Genomic DNA, 25,332 nt, shown 5'->3' with positions numbered 1-25,332 from the left:
AAAAAAAGCCTCCAGAAGGAACTTCTGGCTGCGCTAGTGCAGAACGTGCACGCTTAAGTGGTTACGTAAGTTTAAGAAAAACTTGGATCATTATTTTTATGCATCATTATTTTTATGCATCATTTATAGTAGCAAAAGCGAAATAGTTTACAAAACATAAATTTTTAAAACTGGGATTTTTTTAATGCTAACCCTGTATTTTGAATGTATAACAATTAAAAGCCAAAGTTCCGCGAATAAAGTGCAAATGTATGTGTAAAAATGTCACGCTCGTGCAAATGAATAGGATATGTTTTAGTTTTAGTTTTTTGAATGAGTTGCGCCGCACGTTACAATTGTAAATTCTATGGCAGATTTCACATCAGAATTATTCAGCGGATTTGGAGTAAATAACGTTAACGTATGCACCCTTACGTATGGGGTGCCAGGAGGACGCGATGCATGAGATGAAAAACAAGAGGGGAGACCTAGGCTTAAAAAATAGAATGAATAAAAATTTTTAGATATTTATTGATTAATTTTTTTTGAAGGATTTTCAAGTAATGGTAAATCTATCAAACATACTGTAACATTTCACTGTGTAACATGGAACAAAAGTGTGAATTGTATGCAATGCAATTCAAATTTTTGCTTTGGAGTCAGCTGCAAATCTTTCATTATCTTTTCCAGTTTTTTTTTTCTTTTTTGGCTAGAGTTTATACTTAAATTTTATTAGTAATGAGCAGAAAGCTCAGTTTTGAGGCACATGTATGCAAATGATATACCTATACTACTCGAATATTTACATATTTATTTCAACATTTTTATCACTTAAGCTATCTCTCTCTTCCCTTTCTAATTCTAAAATTTCCACCGACTACAACCGGGCTCACATCCGTTCAGGAGTCAAGGAGGTAGAAAACGGAGACCTTGGAATGCTATTTCCGACAAAAATCACTCCATTTATTTTGTTTTATCACATACGCGGCCTATAGTATAGGCGCAACTTGAACATATTTTCGCTGATGTCTTCCGGGGGAAAAAAGGGGGATTCGGGAGATCTTCCTCAAACATTTATTGGAAATTTAAGTTTTAAAATCACTTATTCTGTCTATCTTTGACTTGAGGAACTAAATTAGTAAGGGGTTTGGACGCTCTTCCCCGGAAATTTTCTGTAACTAATGAAACCCTAAAAACTCAATTTTAGGGTTCCGTGGAGGAATTAGGAGGAAGGTTAGGGGTCTCAAACCCGGAGTTTTTCCGAAATTGAAATCTTAAAAGTGCAGTTTATGCTATCTGCGGATGTAATTATGCTGATGTAACTATAAGATTAGGGTTTCTTTCTAGAAAAGTTTCCAAAACTGGAGTCAAGAGTGTTCTTAGCAAGTTTTGTCCAACCTACTGTCAGCCCGCAGTTTAGGGCCGTCACAGGGAGGGCTCAATCAAGTATTATTCGTAACCTTCTTCGCAAAAAGAATAGGGGTCGGGAGGGGGGAGTTAACGTGTAAATCTGTGTAGGTTTGTATCCGTTTGTCCGTGCTCTGTGACATCATAGCTAATACACGAATGAATTGATTTTGATTTTTTTAGCTGGTAAGGTGACTTGATCGATAATATTCATCACTAGTTTTGATTAAACCTCTATTTAACGAGCAGTATGGGGTCCCTGAAGCTTATCCATTTGACCCGTTGTTATAGCTTGAATGCTGACTTGATTGAGTTTTCGCTATGATTTACATGAGTCGGTTGTTATTTTATCAATTTTTAATTTAATATTAGTTCTTGTTGTTTTGAAATCATTACACAATGAATTAATTTTCTTTACGAAAATCCGATGCAAGTAGATTATTGCAACAAAACTACTATTCATGACGTAAAAAACATTTATAAATATTTTATTTTTAAAGGCAGAAGCAGTTCAAGTTCATCCTCTTTTTTTAATGCTGCCTGTTACAATTGGATGCTCTTTCGCAATGATTCTACCTGTCGGTAATCCGTCCAACGCCATTGTCTTTGAAGCAAGTTCTATGAAGACATTCGATATGGTAAATGATATTCTATTTATTTGCGTATTTTCTCTATTTTAAAAGCATCCATCTGTCGTTGCCCGATTAATTAGTTATATCCAAGGTAAAAACTGAAGGCCTTGAAAGTCAAACTGGAATTTGTTTGTAATATTTTTCCTCTGGCTTGTATGTAAAGATTACAGGTATTCTAAATAACTTAGTTTTTTTATCTAATCATATTATTGTGAGTTATCTTGTTAGCAACATACTGTTGATAATGATGTTAAGAACTGAAATGCTTTAGAGTCGTTCCACGCCAAATAACATAATTTTTCGAATCGTTCCCACCCGATCATCTTAGATTTTTATGAAATTTTATAGAGATGTACACAATCTTTTGAAACTAACATATGCAAATTTTCTGCTTCCTATATCCATTCTGAATCTAGGATCTATTAAGTAAAGAGTTGCAAAATGTCAGAGCAGTTTTGTAAAATTAATTGCTATATTTAGGCTAAGTTTGCAGACAATTATATTGCACTGGAAGGCTGAAATTTTAATAGCTTAAAGTAATTTTGGTTGCTAATATATTATATTATCTTCATGCGTTTTAGCTCATTAGCTTTTATATAGCACTTATCTAAACTCCTGACAAAACTCGGTAGGGAACTCCTTTTTCCCACCGATAGGGTTGCCGTGTGAAAGAATGGATGTCATAACGAGAAATGGCACTAGGTCTACGAATGGTTGAATTCATTAATGCGCAGCCTTATTTAAAAAAAAAAAAAAAACTACTTTTTCTAATGGATTTTAGGTTGCCATAAATTCTGATAAAAATTCGTTCAAACACTCGTACTTGGTAGTTCAACTCAGAAAATAGCTGTTTTTGATGGGTTACAGTTACAGAGCTTAAATATTATCTCTGTAAAAAATATTGTCGTCCAAAGTGGTTATCAGAATACTCCCAGCCCGTTTTCAATTCGCTGTAGCTCAAACTTACGTCCTTCAATTTTCTTTTTATTAGCATCATTTAAGAGGAACAGATTTTTTTTCTATCAGATTATGTTTTTCAGGATTGTGTTCTTTCATATAAAGGGTAAAATAAGCTTCTGAAATCCAGACAAAGATGTCCCCACCGAATTTTTCCAACGGTGTACATGCTTGCCACGAATAACCTAATGTGCTTAAACTCAAATATACCAGAACGCTTTAACATTCAAAAAGTACTTAAAGCTCCTAAAACTTCAGTCTTCTAGTGTAATAAATTTTTCTGCAAGCTTAGCCTCATCATGACAATTAGTTTCACAAAGCTGCTCTGACATTTTAGAGCCCTTTATTTGAGTAATCCTAAATCCGCTAGATTTGGATCTTGGAAGCTGAACATTTGCATATAGTTTCAAAGGTATGTGTACACTTAAAATTTCATGAAAATCGGAGATGGTTCGAGAAGGAACCCCTTGGGTTACTCGACATGGAATGACTCTTTATTACAAGTTTTCCTTTTTCGTTTGATATTTAAAATAATCGAAATTGAAAGTAACTAGTTTTGCTTTGATAAAATGCATTTCCCAACGTTTATGACAAAATCAAAGTTGCGACAGTGAAGATGGGTGAAAAAGAGAGCACATGTTTTTTTGTTAAAGAGAAAATAACCTTAGAAAAATGCAACATGTCACCAAAAGTTTCCTGATACAATTAAAGATCACGAAAAGCAATGCACTGGATGCTGGAAAACTTTTCTAATAATCCCTGCAGACAATGAACAGTTAATTAAATATTATTTGTTTTATAAAAATGTACTAATCTATTAGTATCTTATTAAGGAATCAGAAAATTATTCTAATTAAGTGTAGGAAGTTGGTAACAGAAGCCCACAAATATTCCCCCTTCTGATAAAAATTAGCTGTGCTATAAGAAATCTAAAACAAATTTTCAAAAAAAAAAAAAAAAAAAAGTGGTCAGCGGCTAATTAGGAACATCAAAGCAGGAAATGAGATTAGTGATATCAATCTTCATCAGGCCACTGTTTTTATTCAGAAATCAAAGCACCATTGCAAATGGCTTCGAAGAAGCTTTGATTCGTCTCGCCCGAATGAAGCAGGATGACCGATAATGAGGAAAACGAAGATATTGAGCCGGAAGTGTGGGAGAAATTCCCAAATAATTTTTCTTTGGATTTTGATTTCAACACTTCATCAAGCCAAGTATTCATCAAAAGCGGATTTTCCTTTTGAAATTAATGATGTAAAAGAAGAATGAGATCAGGAAAATCAACATTTTGAAAATCAACTTTTCAAAAATGACGAAAAAGTACTGAAATTTGAACATATCGCAGAGTCAAAATGGCTCTGAATATGTGGTATTCAAATTTTAAACATTCAAATACTCATCAAATACTCAAATCAAAATGTGCTCATTTTTGAGGAACAGTACCCGCCACTAATAAAATCACTGGATTATAAAATCAGCCGCTTTTTAAAATCATATCTGGAAGAACAGAATCATTGTAATGTCAAAACATGTTAAAACCATCTTTTAATAAAATCACTATCGCCGTTTTATAAAATCAAACTTTTGGACATCATACGCAAAAAATTGTTAAAGCGCCACCAAGAAATGAAGGAATCGGTTTCAGAAGATGAGAATATTTCAGAGTCAAATTTGCCTATTCATTTTCAATAGATGTCAGAAAAGCGCTTGATAATGTACGATGCACTTTAAAACAAAGAGGAAAATATAATGTTGAACGTTACAAAACACTTTATAAACTCTCAAACGATATTGAATCTTGGCTCAGCCAATTCTGTTAAGCAAACAACAATAAACCTACATTTTAAATTCCTTGTGCAAATAATTATAAAAAAAATATATCTCATGTTTAGCTAAAACGATAACTGTATTTTGAAATACAGGGTGTTTCAAAATGAATAGCGGGGTTTTAATATGTTATAATATTTATTACACCAAACTTACAGCCGCAAGTGATATATCAAATGAAAGAGAAACTCAAACAGTTTTGTTTGTCGGCATCAGTGCGCATGAGCGTGGATATCTTATCTGGATACTTTACAGCTATGGCTCTTCCCTCAACTGACACAAGATGAACCAGAAAACTTCATCTTTCAGCAAGATGGTGCGCCGCCACACTGGCATAATGAGGTACGCGATTGACTTAACCTAACTGTACCCGACCGCTGGATTGGCCATAAGGGGCCTAATGACAGGACTTGTTTCCCATGGCCTTCACGGTCACCCGACCTAATGCCGTGTGATTTCTATCTTTGGGGGTTTATTAAGGACCGTGTGTATGTGACTCCACTGCCAGCCGACTTTCCCGAATTAAGGAACAGGATTGAAGCAGCTGTTGCAGCAATTACTAATGAGACACTCATCAAAGTTTGGGAAGAACTCGCATATCGTCTTGACGTGTGTCAAGTGACGAATGGTGCTCACATTGAACACTTGTAGGCTATTATGTAAAACTGTTTCAGTTTCTCTTTCATTTGACACATCACTTGTGGCTGGCTGTAAGTTTGGTGTAATAAATATTATAACATGTTAAAACCTCGCTATTCATTTTGAAACACCCTGTACTTAAAACAGAAATAAATGAAGTAATTCAATTCATTTTTAGAGTATTTAAACTTCAAAGCCTTTCATTTTTTTGAATGCCGGTTAATAAAATCAGCCGCTTTATAAAATCAAATGTCCACAAATGTGATTTTAATATGCGGCGGGCACTGCATTTGTGCTTATGTTGAACATGTAAAAATTTCAAAATTGAGTATTAACAGAGTTTTGTACTCATTTTTGAGTATGAAATAATTTAGCACACTATTTGAAAACATGGGTACTCATATTTGAAACAAAAGCTTTCAAGAAAATTTGAAAGCATGAACGTACTCACTTTTGAAAACTTTATTTTTCTCAGTGTGGAGACGCAAATCACGTCACCCTAACAGTTTCTAAAATACTTCAAGTTCTCACCGCAGCAGAAACAGCTTTTTCCTGTATTTAGTCTCAATCAACTGGAGAGGAAAGGATGAAGTATTCATTGCTTTGAACATATTAGAAAAGCTCCTGTATAAAAAAGTTACACAAAATATAAGACCATATAAATATATTTTCGACTTTTTTCAAAAGATAACACCTTTGTAAATTTTTGCTTTATTTTGTTGAAGTGCTTGTTTTCAAATGCCGTCCAATTTTCTATTCTTGAGAAAACGCAATTTTGCTTTGTAAAATTTTAAGGAGATATATTTTATTCTAGTGTTCTAATAACACTAAATTATACAGTTAAAAAGCTCCAGACTGTGTAGTTATTTAGAAATTACAAAGAAAAAAAAAGAGTTTACCTCTTTTGGAACCAAATTGTATGACTTGCGCCCTTTTGATACAAACAAATAACCAAATGAAATGATTTACTTTCATTTGAAAGTAATCTAAGTGGATTTCTTTTTTTTTTCATACAAACACAGCATTAATTTTAGATACACAATTTTAGAAAACAGTTTCCTCAAATACCTTCTCTTACAAATCCATCGCTACCCTCATTTTCATTTGTTAGAGTTAGGTGTATAATAGCTAGATTGTTTATGCAACTAAAAAGGTTCGTACAATTTGTAAATTCCTGTAACTTTAAGTAATTTCAAAGTACTAGCTTTTTTTTCTCTTTGTTTTTCATTGTTTCCAGGTTTTATTCCAGAAGGAGCACATGGGAGAATTTTTTCCGTGTGCTCCACTTCAGACAAACCACGTGATCTCAAGGCACGCTGCAAACATTAAAACTTGACTTCATCACTTTTGGCTCGATAAAATCTAAAAGTCACATTAAAATACTCCAACATATTTCTATGCAATATATATTTTTTAAATTCAGACAGTTTGAAAATAAAAAAATATTGCCTGACATTTAAAGTAAGAGTTCCAAGCTGTCCCAAGATACAGCTTCCTATTGTACCTTGGGACACATCCTGTTGTACAATAAGAAAGTCTTCATGATTCAGGAAACAGCCATATACTTGAACCAATTTTGCACAAAAAAAAAAAAAAATCATGAATAAATAATAATAAATTATGAATTATTATCTAGCACTGAAGGTGTTTAAAAGAGTACTTATGATTAAAACATTGTTACATGTTCCTTAACATATCTTAATTATTAAGAACCATGCCTATGTTGTACTTTCGAACGTGTCCTAAGATGTTTGGCTGTCCCAAGGTACAACAAGTACGTGATTTAATAAAAACGAAAACTGTTGTCAATCTAGATGCACTATCATTATTATCTCATAACCAAAATATTTAAAGTACTTCTCTTTTATAACAAAATAAAATTCAGTTGATTAGTTTTACAAGTACAAAGACAGAAAATGCGATAAAAATGAAGAAAATATTTACTTTGGAGTCATGAAATTTTCTTTCTCTTACAAAATCGTCAATTTTACTCATTTGATGCTGATTTTTACTATGGCACCATTTAGTGGTAAAGGTTACTATTAGAGATTACAAAAACATAGCTGCTAAAAATAGCTTCTTAGAAGTAAGCTCTGTCCCAAGGTACAACACTCTCCCCTATACTATCAAAAAGGAAACAGTGTAAATTTAATAGACTTGATTGATTTTCTGAACAAAAACATTTCAAGAAAAAAAAAATCTTGTCCGTTTTATTCAATCTCTTTTCTTTTTCTATTTTTTTTTTGGGGGGGGGGGCTTTTGACCTTTGCCCTTTGCAGTCGTACCTCTAATCCTCATGTGAAGACTATGTTTGGCGATGAATTAAGAAGCCTACAAATAATTTTATTCCTATCTGCGAAATTTTTACTCAAAGTTAGGTGGTGTTATATATTGGCGCTTATAAAACGACCAGTTTGAAGCCACAGCAGTTACATCTTTTTCCAGAGCAAGTGCATTGTGTTTCCTTTTATATCAAACGTATTTTTAATTTGCAAGAAATTTTAAGGAACTTTTTGCAAAGTTGTTCATTGCAAGAAAATCCCCATTCCATCTAACACGATTTTTATTTTATTTTCAGATGAAACCAGGAGTGTTGCTGAAAGTTTTATGCTGCATTGTTGAAATCTTAATGATTCAGACTCTAGGGGTGTATGTGTTCAATCTTAAAACATTCCCAGAGTGGGCAAACAAGCACGACTTGTTGCCAGACGCTTTAAGTGCAGCAGGAAACTTCAACAGTACAGAAAGTATGAATATGTCTTCCATCTTCGCCAATTAACTCTTCAATGAAAGGAAAAAATTAGGTCACTGAATTAAACCTTTGAAAATGTTCGACGGGTGTTAATTGCACACTTCAAAAGTAAAAAGAAACTCACGAGTGTCATAGACTAGCTGTGATTCCGGTGGCAGTCTGGTGGAACGCATGGGCTATTGATGACTTTTATATTCCTCAATTTGTTCTTCATGACTTCCGAATAAATAATTGTTAAATTATTGTTAATTTATTGCTTTTAATAACTTTTATAACACATTTTACACACAGACAGGGCTGGCATGATGATGTAAGATGCGGTAAATATCAAATTTTAACTCGCTCTCTCCAAATCCTGAAAAAAAAAATCAAATTAAAGTAACTGTAAAACTATTAAAACAAGTAGTGTGGAAACTCGCAGGGGTGCCCCTCCTTCTAAGAGCAAGGGCACACACCCCTTAAGATCGTAAAGACTCGCCCAAAAGCAAGAGCCCCCCTCTCCAAAAAAATAAGAAATACCCTTCAAAACACCCCTTTCTTTAAAATATAAAAATATTGATGGTGCAGTCCTGCAGCATGAACCCCCCCCCCCCCCGGGAGGCGGGCATGAGTCTTGACTTACGCGAGGGAAATGTTCCAAGACCCCTCGAACTTAGTGGCGGATTTACCGTATCACGAATAACGATACTGCGAGAAGGCCGTATGACGTAGGAGCCCCCGATATGAATACAGTAGGTCACATGAAAAAGGTTTTTACATAGTCTTGCTCATCTCTAAGAGTCCCCCCCCCCTGGCAAAAGTTCGTTGCGACAGGCCCTAAACCAGTAAATCCGCCACCACTCGTACAAGTCAAAATTTCGCATTAAGGAAAAGTGTATATTAGGGTGTCCCAAAAAAATGAAAGTCGTTTTTTTAAAACGCATACCCTCTTATTTTTTTCCTTTTATATCAAAACCGTTGGAAAAAAAGTTTCATGCAATTTGAAGCACGGTAACCCGTGCCGACTTGCGCCTAAAGGCCTAAACGTGTAAATAGCACGTGTATTCATATAAGCAAGCGAATGCTGGCGACGCGATACTTTGCAAAGCTCAAAACAGCTGTAAATAGTGCACAGAAAACAAATGAAAACAGAAAAACATATGTTGGGGGGAGGGGGGCTTATCCGTAGTAATTTGCAAACCGTCAAACATGTCAGTACGAATACATTCCGGTCAACGAGCGCAGTATAGTCCTTCCATAGGGAACGAAACATGGCAGTGGAACTGCAAAGTTTGAAAAAAGGGATATTTTTAATAGGAGTCGTAAAACAACAAACTACGGGCTTGAAACTTCCCTCTAACAGACAAGTTCTGTCGGTTTTGTTTTATAACATTCGAGAAGTAAATTTAACCATCAGTGAAAGTGCAAATATCGCTATTCGGGAATGCATCATCTTTTGGGAAAAGGCACGCGTTCCCACCAAATCGTTTCTAAATTGTGTGAATAAACTTAAAAACCTGTATCAAATCTAGAGAGACTTACAAAAAAATGCAGAGAAACTGCAAGAAGTATTCAGGCAGCGCCAACAAGAATTTTCAAGTAATTTAAACAATTTATTCAATATTGCACATGCTGATGCACTTCGGTTAATCAAAATAGAGGAAGATGGGACTGTTGCCTGCTTTGAGTGCTCAAAAATCAAAAGAAGATCGCTTATCTATAGTTATTTTATATGGATGTGACGGAACAACTCATTGCTGAGTCTAAACTGGATAATTCCACAGGAAAAGAACAAACAAAGGCTGTTTGAAAGGCAGTTTTAGATTGGAATCTCGAAGACAAAGTTAAGTTGTGATATTACAGCTTCCAGAACAGGTCCTTTAAGTGGTTCTTGCGCTATTCTTGAGCAAAAATTTGATAGAGAAATGCTTTCCTTTGCTTGCCGCCATCACATATATGAACTGATCTATCTCACTTAAATACAGTGCTATGGAGGAGCTGCGGAGTTGTTCCGAACTGTACCCTAACTTGGAAAATTTACTTGACTTTTACCGTGCTGAACTTACTAATAATACGCTCAGGGATGACTATCAAGAGTTGACAGAACTGCCTATCATATTTTTAGGTGCAGATACAGAAAATGAATTTAAAATAAGACCACCGGGAGTCATGCACAAAGCTCGATGGATGGCTCGAGCGATTTACTCCCTAAAACTATTATATTTAGTTCACAACTAAAATTAGATACGAAGGAAAATGAAGCATTGTTTGATGTCTGCTTTTTTGTAGTGACAATATACGTGAAACCATGGCTTCAATGCATTTTGACAGTCAAAGCACCCAAAAAAGATTTGTGCTTTTTGATAAAAGTTTACGAAAATGTGGACCCAATTATCTCAAAAGCTGCTCTACAAAAATTCATCCAGCTTTTATGGTATGGTCAATAATATTTCATTCCTTTATGTGAAAAAGACTGTCTCAAAGCTTAGTGCAGTAAGCGATGCAGCTGAAAGAGCGGTAAAAATGATGCAGAACTTTCATGATTTGCTAACAGCTGATGAGGAACATAAACAATCTGTTACGTTGTGTTCAAGAGCAGAGGACATTCTATTCTGACTGCAAAAAGCAAACATTGAATTAAAAATATGTACAGTAATGTTTCTTTTAGTCTAATATTGTTGTAAATATCTGCTTTAAATAAATTGATGTCGCGTGTAGTAATGAATTATGCAGTTAGCAATTTTTCCACTGTAGTCGCCTTACAGGATTTTAGGTCCAACTTTGACCTCAAGTCGGCACGGGTTCCCGTTATTTAATTGCAATGGAACTTTTTTCTCATGTTTCTGAGGTGAAATGGAAAAAATTTGGAGGGTATGCGTATTCCATTTCACAAATTTGTTTTTCGCCACTATATCTTGGGACACCCTAGTGTATATGTATAAGACTTTTTGATAAACTTTTAAACCCTTACTTAACTATAACTGTTTCTCACAATAAAGAACTGAATTTATACTGTTTTCTTTCTTTCCTTTCTTTATTCTTTGATCGAATAATGCATCAACAATGAAACTCGCGCCATTGCAATGATAATTTGACAATATTTTTTGGCAATTTTTGACATGCAGGGAAATGTTTTATTTTGACAAGGCTCAAGGGCACCCATATAGGGGGGGGCAAGGGGGGGAGAGACCCCCCCCTTAGAAATTAAACCGTCTTTGCTTTCAGTACTTTTTTTGCAAAAATGTAAAAACATTTCTTCTTCAGCCATTAATGAAAAATTTATTAAAAATGTCAAACTTTGATAACTCTAATCTGTACTGAAATCGGTTTCTATGGAGATAATATCCTGCTAAATCATGGGAAAAATATCTAAGCAAAAGCCGTCTCCAGGTTGCGTCCATATCCTACACACACGCTCATACATATACACCTACACACACACACACACACACACACACACCTACACATACACATACACACACGCACACTCGTGATTGCGAAAAACATAATTTGAATTCAAGATGTCAAAATACAAATTAATTTTTACTTCCTTTTACAAAAAAGGAAGTATTGTATTCGCGAAAAAATTTTCACTCAAAAATCGCCCTTAATTTCCATTTTGCTCACCCCCAAATGAATGTTGAGTTTTTTTTTCGATTCGACCACATGCGGAAAAGTGCCTAAGAATGTATAGACACGCGAAATATCCATTTTGACCATCACCGAGGTAATTACAACGACTTTTCTCGTGACGTCTGTATGTATGTGCGTATGTGTGTATGTGCGTATGTGCGTATGTGCGTATGTATCTCGCATAACTCAAAAATGGTATGTCCTAGAAAGTTGAAATTTGGTACATAGACTCGTAGTGGGGTCTAGTTGTGCACCTCCCCTTTTGGTTGCTTTCGGATGTTCCTAAGGGGGTCTTTTGCACCTTTTTGGGGGGAAATCATTGTTAATATCAATGCAAACTTAAGTGGTGTTACAATTTGGCGGACACTTGGCGATATATCGCCAGTCTTTTGGTCGCCAAGTTTTGTCGCCAACTTGGCGGAAAATTTGGCGATTTTTTTTATCTGGTTTTAATTTGGCCATCGTTTTTAATATTTAGAGATTAAACTATTGAATCACATTAAAATTGCCAATAATGGGAAAATGACATTAAAATGGAGTAAAAGGAAGTCATGTGAGGCACACATCAGCTCGTTTTTTAAAGCTTTCACTTGACTTTAGTGATTTAGTTTAACCAACGCGGCGTGAATGTGAATATCGGGAGGAAGTTCCGCATTGCAATTGTGTTTGAGCGAGATTTCTTTTCAAAGGTCGCGATTCTCGAGGCTCAATCAAAGAGAAACTTCATGCAAAATAGAGGGCTAGACATATTTTATTACAACTTACAAGATTTCAGTCTTAAATATGTTCGACATTTTTATAAGTCACCAAATTCAGAGTTAGAATTCCTATTGTTATACACTCTATAAACAGCAATTGCAAAAATGACGAAAAAGTACTCAAAATTGAACATATTGCGAGTCAAAATGGCTCCCACTACTTGGTATTCAAATTTGAAACATTCAAATACTCATCAAATATTCAAATCAACATGTGTGCTCATTTTTGATGTATTTGTGCTCATGTTTGAATCTGTAATAATTTTAAAACTAAGTATTACTTACTTATTTTTGAGTATGAAATAATTCAGCACATTTTTTGAAAACATGGGTACTCATATTTGAATCAAAAGATTTCTAGAAAATTTGAAAACATAAATGTACTATTTTTTTAAACTTCATTTTTCTTAGTGTAGGACTACAGAAATCAAACTTGGTGGAGGAGAGGGGATAAATGTTATAAATTAATTAGCAACTCTGAACACCAGTTGAAGAAATATTAACATTGATTATCTATCACTACATCAGCGCTTCTCAACCTTTTTTGCTTTGCGACACACTTAAGAAATTTCTAGATCAACGGGGCACACTGAACTTAATTTCGCAATGGTAATGTAGAAATGTTTTTATCATTCACTGGTAAAAAGATGGGGGGGGGGGACTACTTTCATACGAATAAAACAATTATAACTAACGTAGGATATTTAAATTTATTTAGAAAGTAGAAAGATTTCGAATGTATTGAGGTTGATGATGAACACAAAACTACCTATATCAGACTTTACAGAACATTATGTTTCATGTGTTTCAAAGCATTTCTTTCAAACATGTCATTAAAGTGCACACTGCAGTTACATGATTTATCAAATAATGTTTCAAGATAGCAGTAAGCAAGAAATTAAAACCAAGCACCTAACTTCCGTTTGACACTAATGAAACACTTCAGCTGCACGAAGAGCTACATGAAGTTATTGATCCAGTCTCTTTAGAGATGATCTCTTGCTGTTTTTTTTTTTATAAGTGTGTGGGCTGAGAAGCTGAATTTACAAAGTTATGTAGTTGAAAATGGTAGCAGCACATCAATAGCAAGACAAGAGATGGTGGGCAAACTCATTTTGAACCATCAGCAACCAAAATTCGTTCAGAGGCACTTCGCTCAGCTTAAGTTTAAGAGTACGGTCGCTCTTGAGGTCCATAAATTCTTCTCGTGCCTTCAAAGAAAGGTCTTTAACTGATGCATTCGAAGATGAAGAGATCATGAATCCGTTTTATCATACTGTCATACTTTTATATGTTAGTATTCCTGAAATATAGTGCTTAAACTTGTCCTGAAGTATGACTAAATGCTCTGCCACCACAATCAGCAGCTTTTTTTCCTATGCCATTTCTTCATACCATGTTGACGGTCCGTTTGAGCGTGTCCAATGAGCCACGATCTACTTCTCTCCACAGCTGAATTTTTGATTTGGACCCGTTTAGCGCTTGTCCATACATGTAACCAAAATTCTCTCTTTGTCCTTGCATTTTCCGATTCAACTCGTTAAGGTATTCAAAAATGTCAGCCATGTACGCTAGTTTTGCCAGCCTATATTTGTCTTGCAACTAACTGGCGTACTGCATTTCGTTTTTTTTTTTTTAAATCAAAAACTGTCGTACCTCATCCCTCAATTCAAAAATTCTGTGTGTAGTACCTTACCACATGAAAGTCAGCGAATCTCTGTATGAAGAAGTAGGGAGTGGAGATCTGCCCCCCTTTTTTCACAAAGTACGGAGAAAAGGCGAGAATTAAACGGCCTCGATATAATGAAATTCACGAGTTTCACGACTTCAGCCAAAGCTGACTTCAGTTCATCTGGTAAGTTCTTTGCCACGAGAGCTTCGCGATTTTGCTAAGTCTCAGAATCGAGCTTTGAGAAACTACGATAAAAGGAAATTAGTATCGGAACTGTAAAAGAGGAAAACAAATGCTAAAGCTGTTGCTGAAATTCTGGGCGGTAGGGCACGATCCCTGCCTGGGGGAGCGGGCGATACTCTCGTTTGAGAAAGATTTAGAAAAAAATCTGTATAATTAATTGATTTCATGGAAATTAGAGTCCGTTTTCAAAAACTGTAATAGGATCACAAGAAGTTTAAAAGAGGTGGAGCAGCAAATCCCGCCGCTCCCCTTTTTGGGTATGTCTAATTGCACATGATCGACAGGATGAATTGAAAAGTTACAGAACGATACAAACCCTATTCGGTCGTAACTTCGTAACTTTAAAACAAAATACATCAAAGCTCTTTCTTTTTATAAAACTACGAAAATACAGCGGCACACCAGGTTCCTTGTCGCGGCTCACTAGTGTGCCGCAGCACACCGGTTGCGGAGCCCTGCACTACATAACACATCTACACACTACGAAGGTTTTACAGATAGTGCGAATTTTACAAAATTGATGCGAACGTGGAGCAAGAATAAATAAAAAAATTTAGTTTGTGTTTGAAAGTTCGCGTTTGGATTTAAAATTTTTGTTTTCGTTTAATAAGTTCTTTTAATGTTCAGTTCAGGGATCACAATTCAAGTTATTTCCAACATTCTACAGTTGGTGAAAGTAGTCTTATCTACAATCTCCAATTTTCATTCATAATTTTTCAAAAACATGTTTATCAAACTTTGTGTGGGATATTGTAGCATGTAGAAACGCACATTTGTAAAAAAAAAAAAAAAAAGATTTCGTTGCTAAAAACATCGTTTTTTGGTGTAGCTATTCTTTCTTTGAATTATTTTTTATTTCACGAAAACCATACAAATGCTCTAAATTTCAATATTTGAAACCCATAACTAAATCTAAGTTTTTTTTTTTTTTTTTTTTTTTGGCTAACGGTAAGGCATTAAAGTTATACTGGTAATTTTCCTGTAAAGAACTCTTTTTTTTTTTGCTACCACACACACGGAAAATTTGAATATTTAGTTTAAAAGAAAATAATATTAAATGATGTTCGTTTATATGTTGCAGGCAATGGCTGAACGCTCTGAAGGCAGTTTTTTTCAATCCTGGGAAAGATGCGAAAAGATTGCACATTTCAACAGATTATAATATAATTTGGGTTACGGGGTGTGAAATTGCATAAAAAGAATTTGCCGCCTTTGGTCGTTGTTAACTAGAAAATTGTCTTATTAGAAAAATGGCAATGCCACTGCAAAACACGAAAAAGAATTTTCAGCTTTGTTTTTTTATCTGTAATTTCAAACAATATTTTCTTTCAAGAAAGATTCGAAAATTATGACTTTTTTGGGAAATGCAGCAAAATTGGGGAACTTATTTTTTAGTTTGTCTAAAAAATTAAACGCTTTTCAGGAACTGTTGAATGACACAATAGTTTAGAGCCTTTTTTGGTTTAAATAAAGCCTCTGAAAGGATAGTTCCTAAAATAAGAAAAAAAAAAAGTTTATGCAGACACACTGACGTTCTATATTAATTTATTTAGTTTCTTGTTGTGATGGTAAGAGTAAATACTGGTACTAATCCAGGGGGACAAATTTACTACCAAAGAAACATTCGATTTTTGTGATACTGATGAAAAAAAAAGATGATACTATTTTAAAAAGCTCATTATAATACACAGTTCATACCCTTTAGGGAGAAAAAAATTCAAACACTTTTCAAGTAATTTTCAAGGGAATTTTTTTAAAGGCTATATCATAAATTCGTACTAAAAATATTGTACGGAGATTTCATAAAATGCAAACATATAAATAATGAGCAATGATATAAAAAGTATAGGAATACAAAATTGCCTTTTCTACGACACTTTGATAACCAATCTACTGTGTCGAAAGTTTTTCTGAAAATATATGAAAAACTCGGTCAAAGAGAAGCAGATTTCATGAGGTTTAATTTTGCAATCTTCACACTTAAAGAAGTATATTTTCTATATTCAGCAAGATATTACACTCATGTTTGTAAAAATTACAACAACATGAAGGACTCATTGGAAAGGAATAAATTTTATTGTACATATTACTCATAGTGCTACAAATAAACGATCAAATTTACAGATCAATAAAATAAAAATAACATTCGTAAATTTATATCGAATGTAGCTACACCGCGCAGCTAAGCGAGCCTGTACACGTTTTGGTGTCTAATCATAGAGGTGCTGAATGTCAATTGGCACCCCAATGGCTTCAATCTAAAGCCAAAGTTCATCCGCACCAACTGCTGGACGAGACATATGGGCGAGTCTCCGACCAACGCAATCCGAGACATGCTCGATGGGCGTAATATCCGGAGCACGGACAGGCCAAGGAAATAGCGCACCCTGTCGTGCACCGAAGAACACTCGTACTTTACGTGCGACATGTGGACGTGCATTGTCCTGCTGAAACGCTGCACCAGGAATGCTCTGAAGAAAGGGAAGTACCTCCGGCGTCACAGCGTCCCTGAAATAGCGCTCGGTATCGAGGTGATCCGTAATTCGGACTAGATGGGTCCGCCCTTGATATTCGATAGCGCTCCAGACCATGACGACTGGCGTTATGCCGTTATGACGACGGATTACACACTCTAGGAGGTTACGTTCCCATGGGTAACATCTGACGTGTAGACGTCCATCGCTATAGTGCAGATTAAATAGGGACTCATCCGAGAAGACGACCTGTTGCTGGTCTGCAGGCCATTGGGCGTTTTGGTGGACCCATTAAAGCCGGAAGTAAGATTGTTGATGATGAAGGGAATACTGTATAGGGGAGAACCCTTGCATCCAGATCCTGGCACAGCAGACGTCGACGAACCGTGGATGCAGAAAGTGTGACACGTAGCCATACTCCAACGCTGTGGTAGCGTACGAGCGGACAATATGCAATCCATCACAGTTAGGCGAGTGTGGTGTCGACAATCCCGTGGCGTCGTCGCCCATCGTTTGGGGTAGGGCAAGCCCTTCGGCTAATTTCATCGTCCTCCGTCCATCTTTTACAAATACGCATCAGAGTTGAGGCATTACTCCCCGTGCGGGCACTGATTTCTCTATACGTAAGTTCACCCTCACGCATGCTGATCATGCAGCCCCATTCGAACTCCATTACTCGTTCGTATGACGCTCTGCCAAGAGTGTTTGGCACTCTTGGCTTCCTTAAGAGGTTTTCCATCTCCAGCTCAGTCACTTTCCTATGCCGGGCTGATGAGTGCTAATAAGCACGAAACTGCAGTCCTCGGCTGGAAATGACTGAGCTGGTGGTGTATTTCACGTATTTCTGTCTTAGCCCTGGCTATTGGGCGGTATCTAACTGAATATAGGCAGACCTCTCTGTGTTCTGAACACCCTATAATATGAGCACCCCAGTATTATGAACGCTATTTTTGACCCTGTTCCATTATTACCTCTCTATATACTGAACATGATTACAATCGGTATCCGGGAAATCCTATGAATGAAATTGGAAAACCTGAAATACATTCATAATTTTATCACAATGAGCAAATTGTAATCATTCTTCCTTATTTTTCATTTTCTCTTTAGGGCAATTCCATTGTGACATTCAGACACTATTTTTACTGGTTAAACAAACATCTTGAGCACTAAATTAGTTAACAAATACTAAAGTATTTTAATCATGTTTAAGCATGTATTTGCTTGAATAATTGAGTTGAAACAAAACTGCAAGACTTTTCATTTCTTTTAAAGTAATTTTAAAATCTTGTGACGGGTGTGACGTTTGCGAGACATGAGATTTCACCTGCACTCATATTCCTAGCAATTCCTGTGAATATTTTAATGTTTCATGACCCCCAAAGCAAAATACTACTAAATTTGCGACGTACGTCGCAGAACAGATGCCTGAGCTGCAGAACAATTTTGTTCAAATGTGAGAGGAAAACTGACAAATTTTCTGTAGAAATTCTATAAGTTTCAGTGAAATTTCTGCAGAAACCACTGTACGCAAAAACTGCAGTGCCGAAAATCTGCAGGAACTGCGGTGCAGAAAATCTGTAAAAACTGCAGATTTTCTTCAAAGATCCTCGAACTCAAGATAGAATCTTGCAGGAATTCTGCAGACTTCTTAAAATTAGAAAAAAAATCTACAATTCTCGCAGATTACGATTATTTGACGGAAAGCTCGTGATGTTGAATTCGATATGTCTTTTGTAGGGCTTTCCCAATCGATCTTCATCCATTGAAATTTCCGCCATCTATTTTCTATGCATTTTAGAAAGCATATAAACTATTTTTGGAGAATCTCAATCCGTTTAAATTTTATACCTTGTTAAAGTTTTTACAGAATTTGCCATTCCTAGCAAAGTGCCGCCCGGGGAGAGTGCCCCCTTTGCCCCCCCCCACGCTATGCCACTGCATTTAGTTTAGCACATGTTTAATAGCCGCTAACGAAATTAGGTCGAGTGTAGCTTGATTTGGTAATTACAAACAATTTCTTTTTTTAAATATCTCATTCAAAGGGAGAAAACCAAGAGGATCATCCATCAGCATGCATATCTTTACATATTTTTTCTTTTTTAAAGTTAATATGTAAAACAGTAATATAATGCAATGTAATAATAATAATAATAATGTAGTGCTTTGGATGGTAAATAAAAGAAAAAACTAGATCAGGTGTTAGTATAATCTGACTGGGAGAAAGACATATCATTTGAGATGCTGTGATAGCTATATTTTACAATGTAAACTTTGCAGTGCGTTCAGCTTAAACATTTTCGGAGCTGCTTTCCCAAAAGTTGTCCCTTCTCGGAACTTCATTTCTTCATTAATTCTAACTTGCAGAAGATATTCACTCTGAGCACAGTATTTACTTCAATATACAGTTAAATCCTTCTCATCTTCACTGCACAATTAAATTAATCAAAAGCAGTTTGATTTGACTTACCTCAATTTGACAACGTTGACTGCATTTAGCCCCCACAAATACGAGTACTCTCGAGTTCTATACAAAATGGTGAAAAATCTCTAAACTCCTGTCCTCCCCTAGAGAAAAACACTAGTTTGATTGTTATACATCATTTTTGATTGAGCTCTGCAGCAATCAGATCCATTTTTCCATTTTCATAGTTAAGAAAATTTTGTTTTCACACCAATTATGCTAGCATTTTAAAATGTCACACACAGCATATTTGTCATGATGCAGTAACTTACTTCCATAAGGGAGCAAATTGTATTATTTTTTAACCATGCACACTTTGTAAATGTGATAATTGGTCAATAAGACTTTAAATTGCATCCTGAGAACATGTGCCATAACTTGGGCAAAGTTTACTTGTTGTATAATTCTAGTGTCTTCGATATTATTTTTTATCTCATGAAAATAATTTGACTGAGAGATTTTCACAAAACAAAGTAGTTATGGAAATGTGCAGCTGATTATTTACTTCCTTTTAAGCTATTTTACTCCTTTGAAATGTTTTAAGAATTAAATAAAGTAACTCGCTTAATAGCCAAAAATATTACTGAAACACATTAATTCAAATATGTCATGTTATAAGATTTTCATAGATTTTATTTAACTACAATGCTAATTTGTCAAGAAATAAAATGGTTCATTCTTTTTTGTCATTTACAAAGTTTTTAAAAGCTATTTTAAATGCTGTTACACCGGTCCCAATGATTTTGTCAAACCCATCACTAACGGTTGTCACACCCGTCATAACAAAATTTTCCAGAAAATAAAAATTTGGTCAAATTTAAACGTAGTACTTCTATTCAGACCTGCAAGCATTAGAACTTAGGAAAGTTTCATGTTTTCCCATGAAAGAATGCATTTGCTGCGGTAACTTAAAGTATCTTTTTTGTGACGGGTGTGACAGCGAGACCTTATAACTTAATTTATACTAAAAACCCTGTTGACTATTTTGTTATGAAAAATTAAGTGCTCCAAATGATAGATAAATGTCACAAATAGTAATACACACACATACAATAAAAATGCTCTGGCTTTAAATAGAAATCCTAGGTGAATGAAAATTACTATGTTTGTCCCAAACATAAGTTTGTAATACAGTAAAACCTGTCTACAACGATCAGGTTATCGTTATAGACAGTTTGATTATTCATGCTGACATTTTGCTGGGTCAAAAAAAAAAAAAAAAAGAAGAAAAAATTAATTTGAATTTTGACAACTTGAATTCAAATTATGTTTTTCGCAATCACGAGTGTGTGTACGTAGGCGTGTGCGGGGGTATGTGTGTGTAGGCATGTGTGTTTGTGTCTGTGTGCTGGCATAAGTGTGTGGGTAATTGTGTATATGAATGTATGTGTGGGGGGGGGGGTATGTGTATGTGTGTAGGCATGAATGTGTGGGTAGTTGTGTGCTTGTGTTTGTGTGTATGTGCGTGTGTGTAGGATATGGATGCAACCTGGAGACGGCCTTCGCTATAGGAGCAGCATCGTGAGGACCCGGTCGACGGTGATGCTGCAGAGGGTGGCGGTGAGAAAATAAAATCAAAGGACATCAAAACAGTCAAATGAGAACAATAAGCAATCGTGATTGCACAAAAAAAAAAAAAAATGTTATAGACAGTATCGTTATACACAGGTTTCACTGTATTACCTTAACTTTAGGCTGGAAAAAATAATAAAAAGATAACTTTTATAAACATTTTCTTCATCATTTCATAAACCTCATGTTATTAGCTTTGATTTGATATATTACTTGCAGCAATAAAACAATTTTTAAATATCAAACCTCATGTCCACTTTTTCATGGAATTGCCCTTTACTGGTAATTCTTACTTTACTTGAATAGGAGCACAGTGAGGGGCGTCAACACCTTCCCCTGAATCACTGATTTTTTATATGTTACCAATCCCAATACTGTAATGAGGGCTGCAGAGTCAAAGGCCTTAAAATTCCAGAAGCCACTATCCCTCCGGCTCTGCAGCCCTCCTTGAAGGACATGTATGACCAAATATCCTTCAGAAGGTGAATTCTGGCAATATCAGTATACTTGACCATTCTTATCTGTTCAAAGTATCTCTCTTAACACAGCCAACACCAATCAGTAAATATGCATTTTTTTAGTTATTCACTTGGTGTTTAGTTTTAACACCTATACTTACTTAGAAACCAAAAATCTGTTACTTTAACCTCTAATTCAAAGTTCCTTGGATGCATAAACCACTAGATTTTTCAAACATGTATGTTTATTTGAAGATTGGTTCAATTTATTCTTTGAAAAAGTTTTAACTGGAAATCATTTAATTATTTTGCTTTTAAAGACAAAATTAGTATGAGTCTTCATGTCATGTCTGTCACAGAAAATGTGGATTATTTTTTTTTGTTTCAAACAAAATTTACTTGATAAAAAACTAACTCTTCCAATGTTGAAATGATTTAAATCAGTTGATTTTTTTGAAAAAAATCATTGATTTAAATCATTTTTTAAAAATGGACTTAAATATTAAAAGAAATGCAGAACATATGATTGAAGTTTTAAAACCCATTGCTCATGCTATGGAAAAAATTCAAAAAGAGGACTGTTCCCTTGCCGAATGCATGCATCAATGGAAAATGTTGGGGAAAAAGTTTAGAAAAAGTGTGGGATAAGATTCAAATAGCTAAATACCACAAAAGATACGACACAAGCAATTTATGCTTGCCATTATGCAGGAGTTTTATATTAAGCACCTCTGTTTGAAATCAAAAAGAAATTTTAATTAGTGTGGATGAAAATAATCAAGGTTTGGAATTTATTAAGGATCAAGCCTTGTCTGCATTATATTTTTTGGTCAATTTTCAAACCAGTGGCTCATTTCAAAAATCAGCATTGATCGATAAAAATGTAACAGATATTATTACCAATTATGAATGGTGGGGTTCATTTTATGCAGTGGGAAGTAGAGAGAGCAACCCAGAACCAGAAATCCATCTTATAAAACAAATAACAACAGCCCGTAGTTTCATCTGCTGGAATAGAAAGAGAGTTTTTATCTTTTGGTTTTGTTCATTCTGGCCTTCATAACAATTTAGGAGTGGACAAAGCATCAAAACTAAGGTTTTTATACAAACAAATCCTCAGAATTCATTTAAAAAATGTTGTACGAATTGTGATTTTTTTTGTCTTTTAATAAAAAGTTCACATTAAATATTTAATTTGTTCTTTAAAATTTCCTTTTATTTAGTTTAAATTATTGAACAACAAAAAAGAAAATAGATTGCCTTTAGGTTATAATATAGAAATAAAATTTAAATTTAAATAGAATATTTCGTGTGGATAATCTATTTGAATAGAATATTCTATCTTTTTAACGAGTCCCATGCATTTTCCAAAAAATATGTAAATCTAAGAGAAAAATTTCAAATAAATCTGATTTAAATAAAAAAGTCCAATTTTTTCAAAAGAATCGTGATTTTTTTTCCAACCCTGCTCTCTTCTACCAAAAGAAACAGTTCTTAAAAAAGTTGAAGAATAAATAAAAAATTTGAGTAAAATATAGAACATTAAATTTTGCCATGTCTGTTACAATAAGTTTTTTGAGCAATTTTATCTTAATATTTTGCTTTGGTAGTTATTATTAGTAATATTTAATTTAGTATTGATAGCAGTGGTATTTTTTATAACTCAACTGAAAAAAAAAGCTTGGGATATTTTGACAAATTTTGTTTCAAGAGCTTGTAGGTGTACGTCAGTATTCTTCTAATAAGAAGGTTAATGATGTTACACCATAAAAAAAAAAAAAAAAAAAAAATATTTTTTAAAGCTTAGTGAGTTAAACTTTGCTGCTTCACAGCTTTATGAATAAGTTGATTATTTTGAAAATTTTGACAAAATATGTGATTTTTGAACATGCAAGAAACTTTGATTAACTACGTTAACTGGGCAACATTAATTCCAATTTTTGCTATATTTCTTGGGTATGTACTTGTGCACATTTATCCTATACCAATTCAATTTAGCCTATTTATTCATAAATTTTAGAACTAGCAAATACACTCCAAACTTGAGAGACTATTTAAGTTTAGGTATGTTACATATACTTCAAAGTCTAAAAATTGCACTTACTTTAATTTCAATACTGATCAATGCCCCGAAAACCACATCTTGGAAAAAGCAACATATTGCAATATACAATTCAGCAAATAAGTGAATGTACGATAGAATTATGATGTTGTTTGTTGAATCAGGACACACATTAGGCAGAATCAATGCAAAATAAAATACAAAATAATTAATTATAAAATGTACCAACTAAAATAAAAGACTAGTTGTGATGAATCTGAAGATCATGTTGTCTGGTATGAGAAGAAGCAAAAATGCTACAGTTCCCATACCAGTCAATTCCAGAGGATCTTTTAAGTTTTAAATACATTTTTTTTCATCAATTTTCTTTCATGTTTGACCATATTGAAAGTGATGTATTTATAGAATAAATACTAAGTGTTTTTTTAAATCGTACTACACATGTCATTGCCTGTCACAAAACCTTGTCATGTCTCTGATGCTGATAAATATTTAAATAATACCTTACTGTTTACAAATTTTTAAAGATTTTTCTTTCTGCTTCACATATTTAAATTCTAACTTGGATTCAACAAAAAATTTTAGACTTGACGAACCAATTAAGAACATATGGTCAGCGATCACTCAAAATCTATTGCAATTTTGTCAGAACTGTCACAGCAGGTTTAGACCCAACAATTTAAAATATTTTCTCTTGAATCAAAATTTTAGTGTTTTTCATTTATTGAGGCCATCATTCACATCACCCTATGCATGGCAATTTTTTTTCTAATCAGTTAATTTTACTACATTTTAAAATCAACAAAAAAATTGTCTCCCGTCAGTCACAAATGAAATTCACCATAAATTATGTTTGTCAAATTTTATTTCTTACAAAAAAAAAAAAAAAAACTTTTCAACAATAAATTCATACAAGGATTTTCAGAATATAGGGCTCAATACATTTGAAGATAAATTGAGAGTGTTACTATTAAATTAGTACAAATTCTTTTCATATTAATAATACAGGTCACGAAACAGTCTATAAACGTTGAGCGACAACTTGAAATTTACATGTTGGAGGAGATGAAACATCAGCTGTTACAACCGATGTTATTCCAAAGTTCATCAACGCTCCACGAACAAGTCCACAGGTAAAAGCCAAATATTTTGGTGTGGCATTTAAATATTGATTGCTATTTGTAACTTTTGTTAAAAATCTAAAGGCATTATCATGAAGTACATATACTCCTTGATTATTCGTGCGAAGATTATTAATTTCCTTTTTAAAGACACTGGACCAGAAATCTTTACATATGAACTTCATTATATCTAATTCATCTTTAAACCTAGAACTTTCTTTAGTTAGCCTTTCAACCAAACGGTAACCAGTGCAAAATCCCACAGTTTCTAATTTCGAGACATCGAAGTCTTTGCATTCTTCCGCTGATGCTGCAAAAGTAGAGACGAGTTCCAAGTGCAGCAGATCAAATAACACTTCATCAGCCATTCTTATTACAGAAAAAGATAAACATAAGGTAACATTTGTTTATATATCAATGGGACGAACAAACACACTTTTCCAGTTTACTCCCAATTTTCCAAAGAAAGTCTGAAGTCGGAAGTAAACAAATCACATCTCTGCATCGTTAATCTGAGTTGAGTTGTTTATATGCAAAACTTTTCCTTCGGTCATGGCTTTAAATTTAAATTCGTTTATAATAAACATTAATGAGCCTTTCTTTAAATTATCGCCTTCTTTTTCGTAAGAAGCTCATTGTAAGGTATTCTATTTTTTCCCCCACTACTTTACAGCAAAAGAAAAAAAAAAAATCAGCTGTTACC

The 25,332-nt window shown here is 34.4% G+C and overlaps 2 protein-coding genes across 2 annotated transcripts in view; one reads left to right on the top strand and one right to left on the bottom strand.

The window, feature by feature from the left end:
* Positions 1–8,411, top strand: part of LOC129222727 (Na(+)/citrate cotransporter-like) — a 77,704-nt gene extending 69,293 nt beyond the window's left edge. The window contains exons 12-13 of the mRNA XM_054857262.1: positions 1,887–2,024; positions 8,020–8,411. Of these exons, the coding sequence (XP_054713237.1) occupies positions 1,887–2,024; positions 8,020–8,220 (339 nt within the window). The 3' untranslated portion in view covers positions 8,221–8,411. The remainder of the gene's footprint in view (positions 1–1,886; positions 2,025–8,019) is intronic.
* A 15,958-nt stretch (positions 8,412–24,369) lies between these two features.
* LOC129222717 (trafficking protein particle complex subunit 6B-like) lies at positions 24,370–25,140 on the bottom strand. The gene has a single exon (XM_054857251.1). The coding sequence runs from the start codon at positions 24,995–24,997 to the stop codon at positions 24,530–24,532; it is 468 nt and encodes a 155-aa protein (XP_054713226.1). The 5' UTR covers positions 24,998–25,140; the 3' UTR covers positions 24,370–24,529.
* Positions 25,141–25,332: the final 192 nt, after the last annotated feature.

This window comes from Uloborus diversus, chromosome 1 (assembly GCF_026930045.1).
Source record: "Uloborus diversus isolate 005 chromosome 1, Udiv.v.3.1, whole genome shotgun sequence".
NCBI classification, from domain to species: domain Eukaryota; kingdom Metazoa; phylum Arthropoda; class Arachnida; order Araneae; family Uloboridae; genus Uloborus; species Uloborus diversus.
Note: the sequence above shows the minus strand (reverse complement) of the source record. Positions and strands in the feature narration are given on the sequence as shown.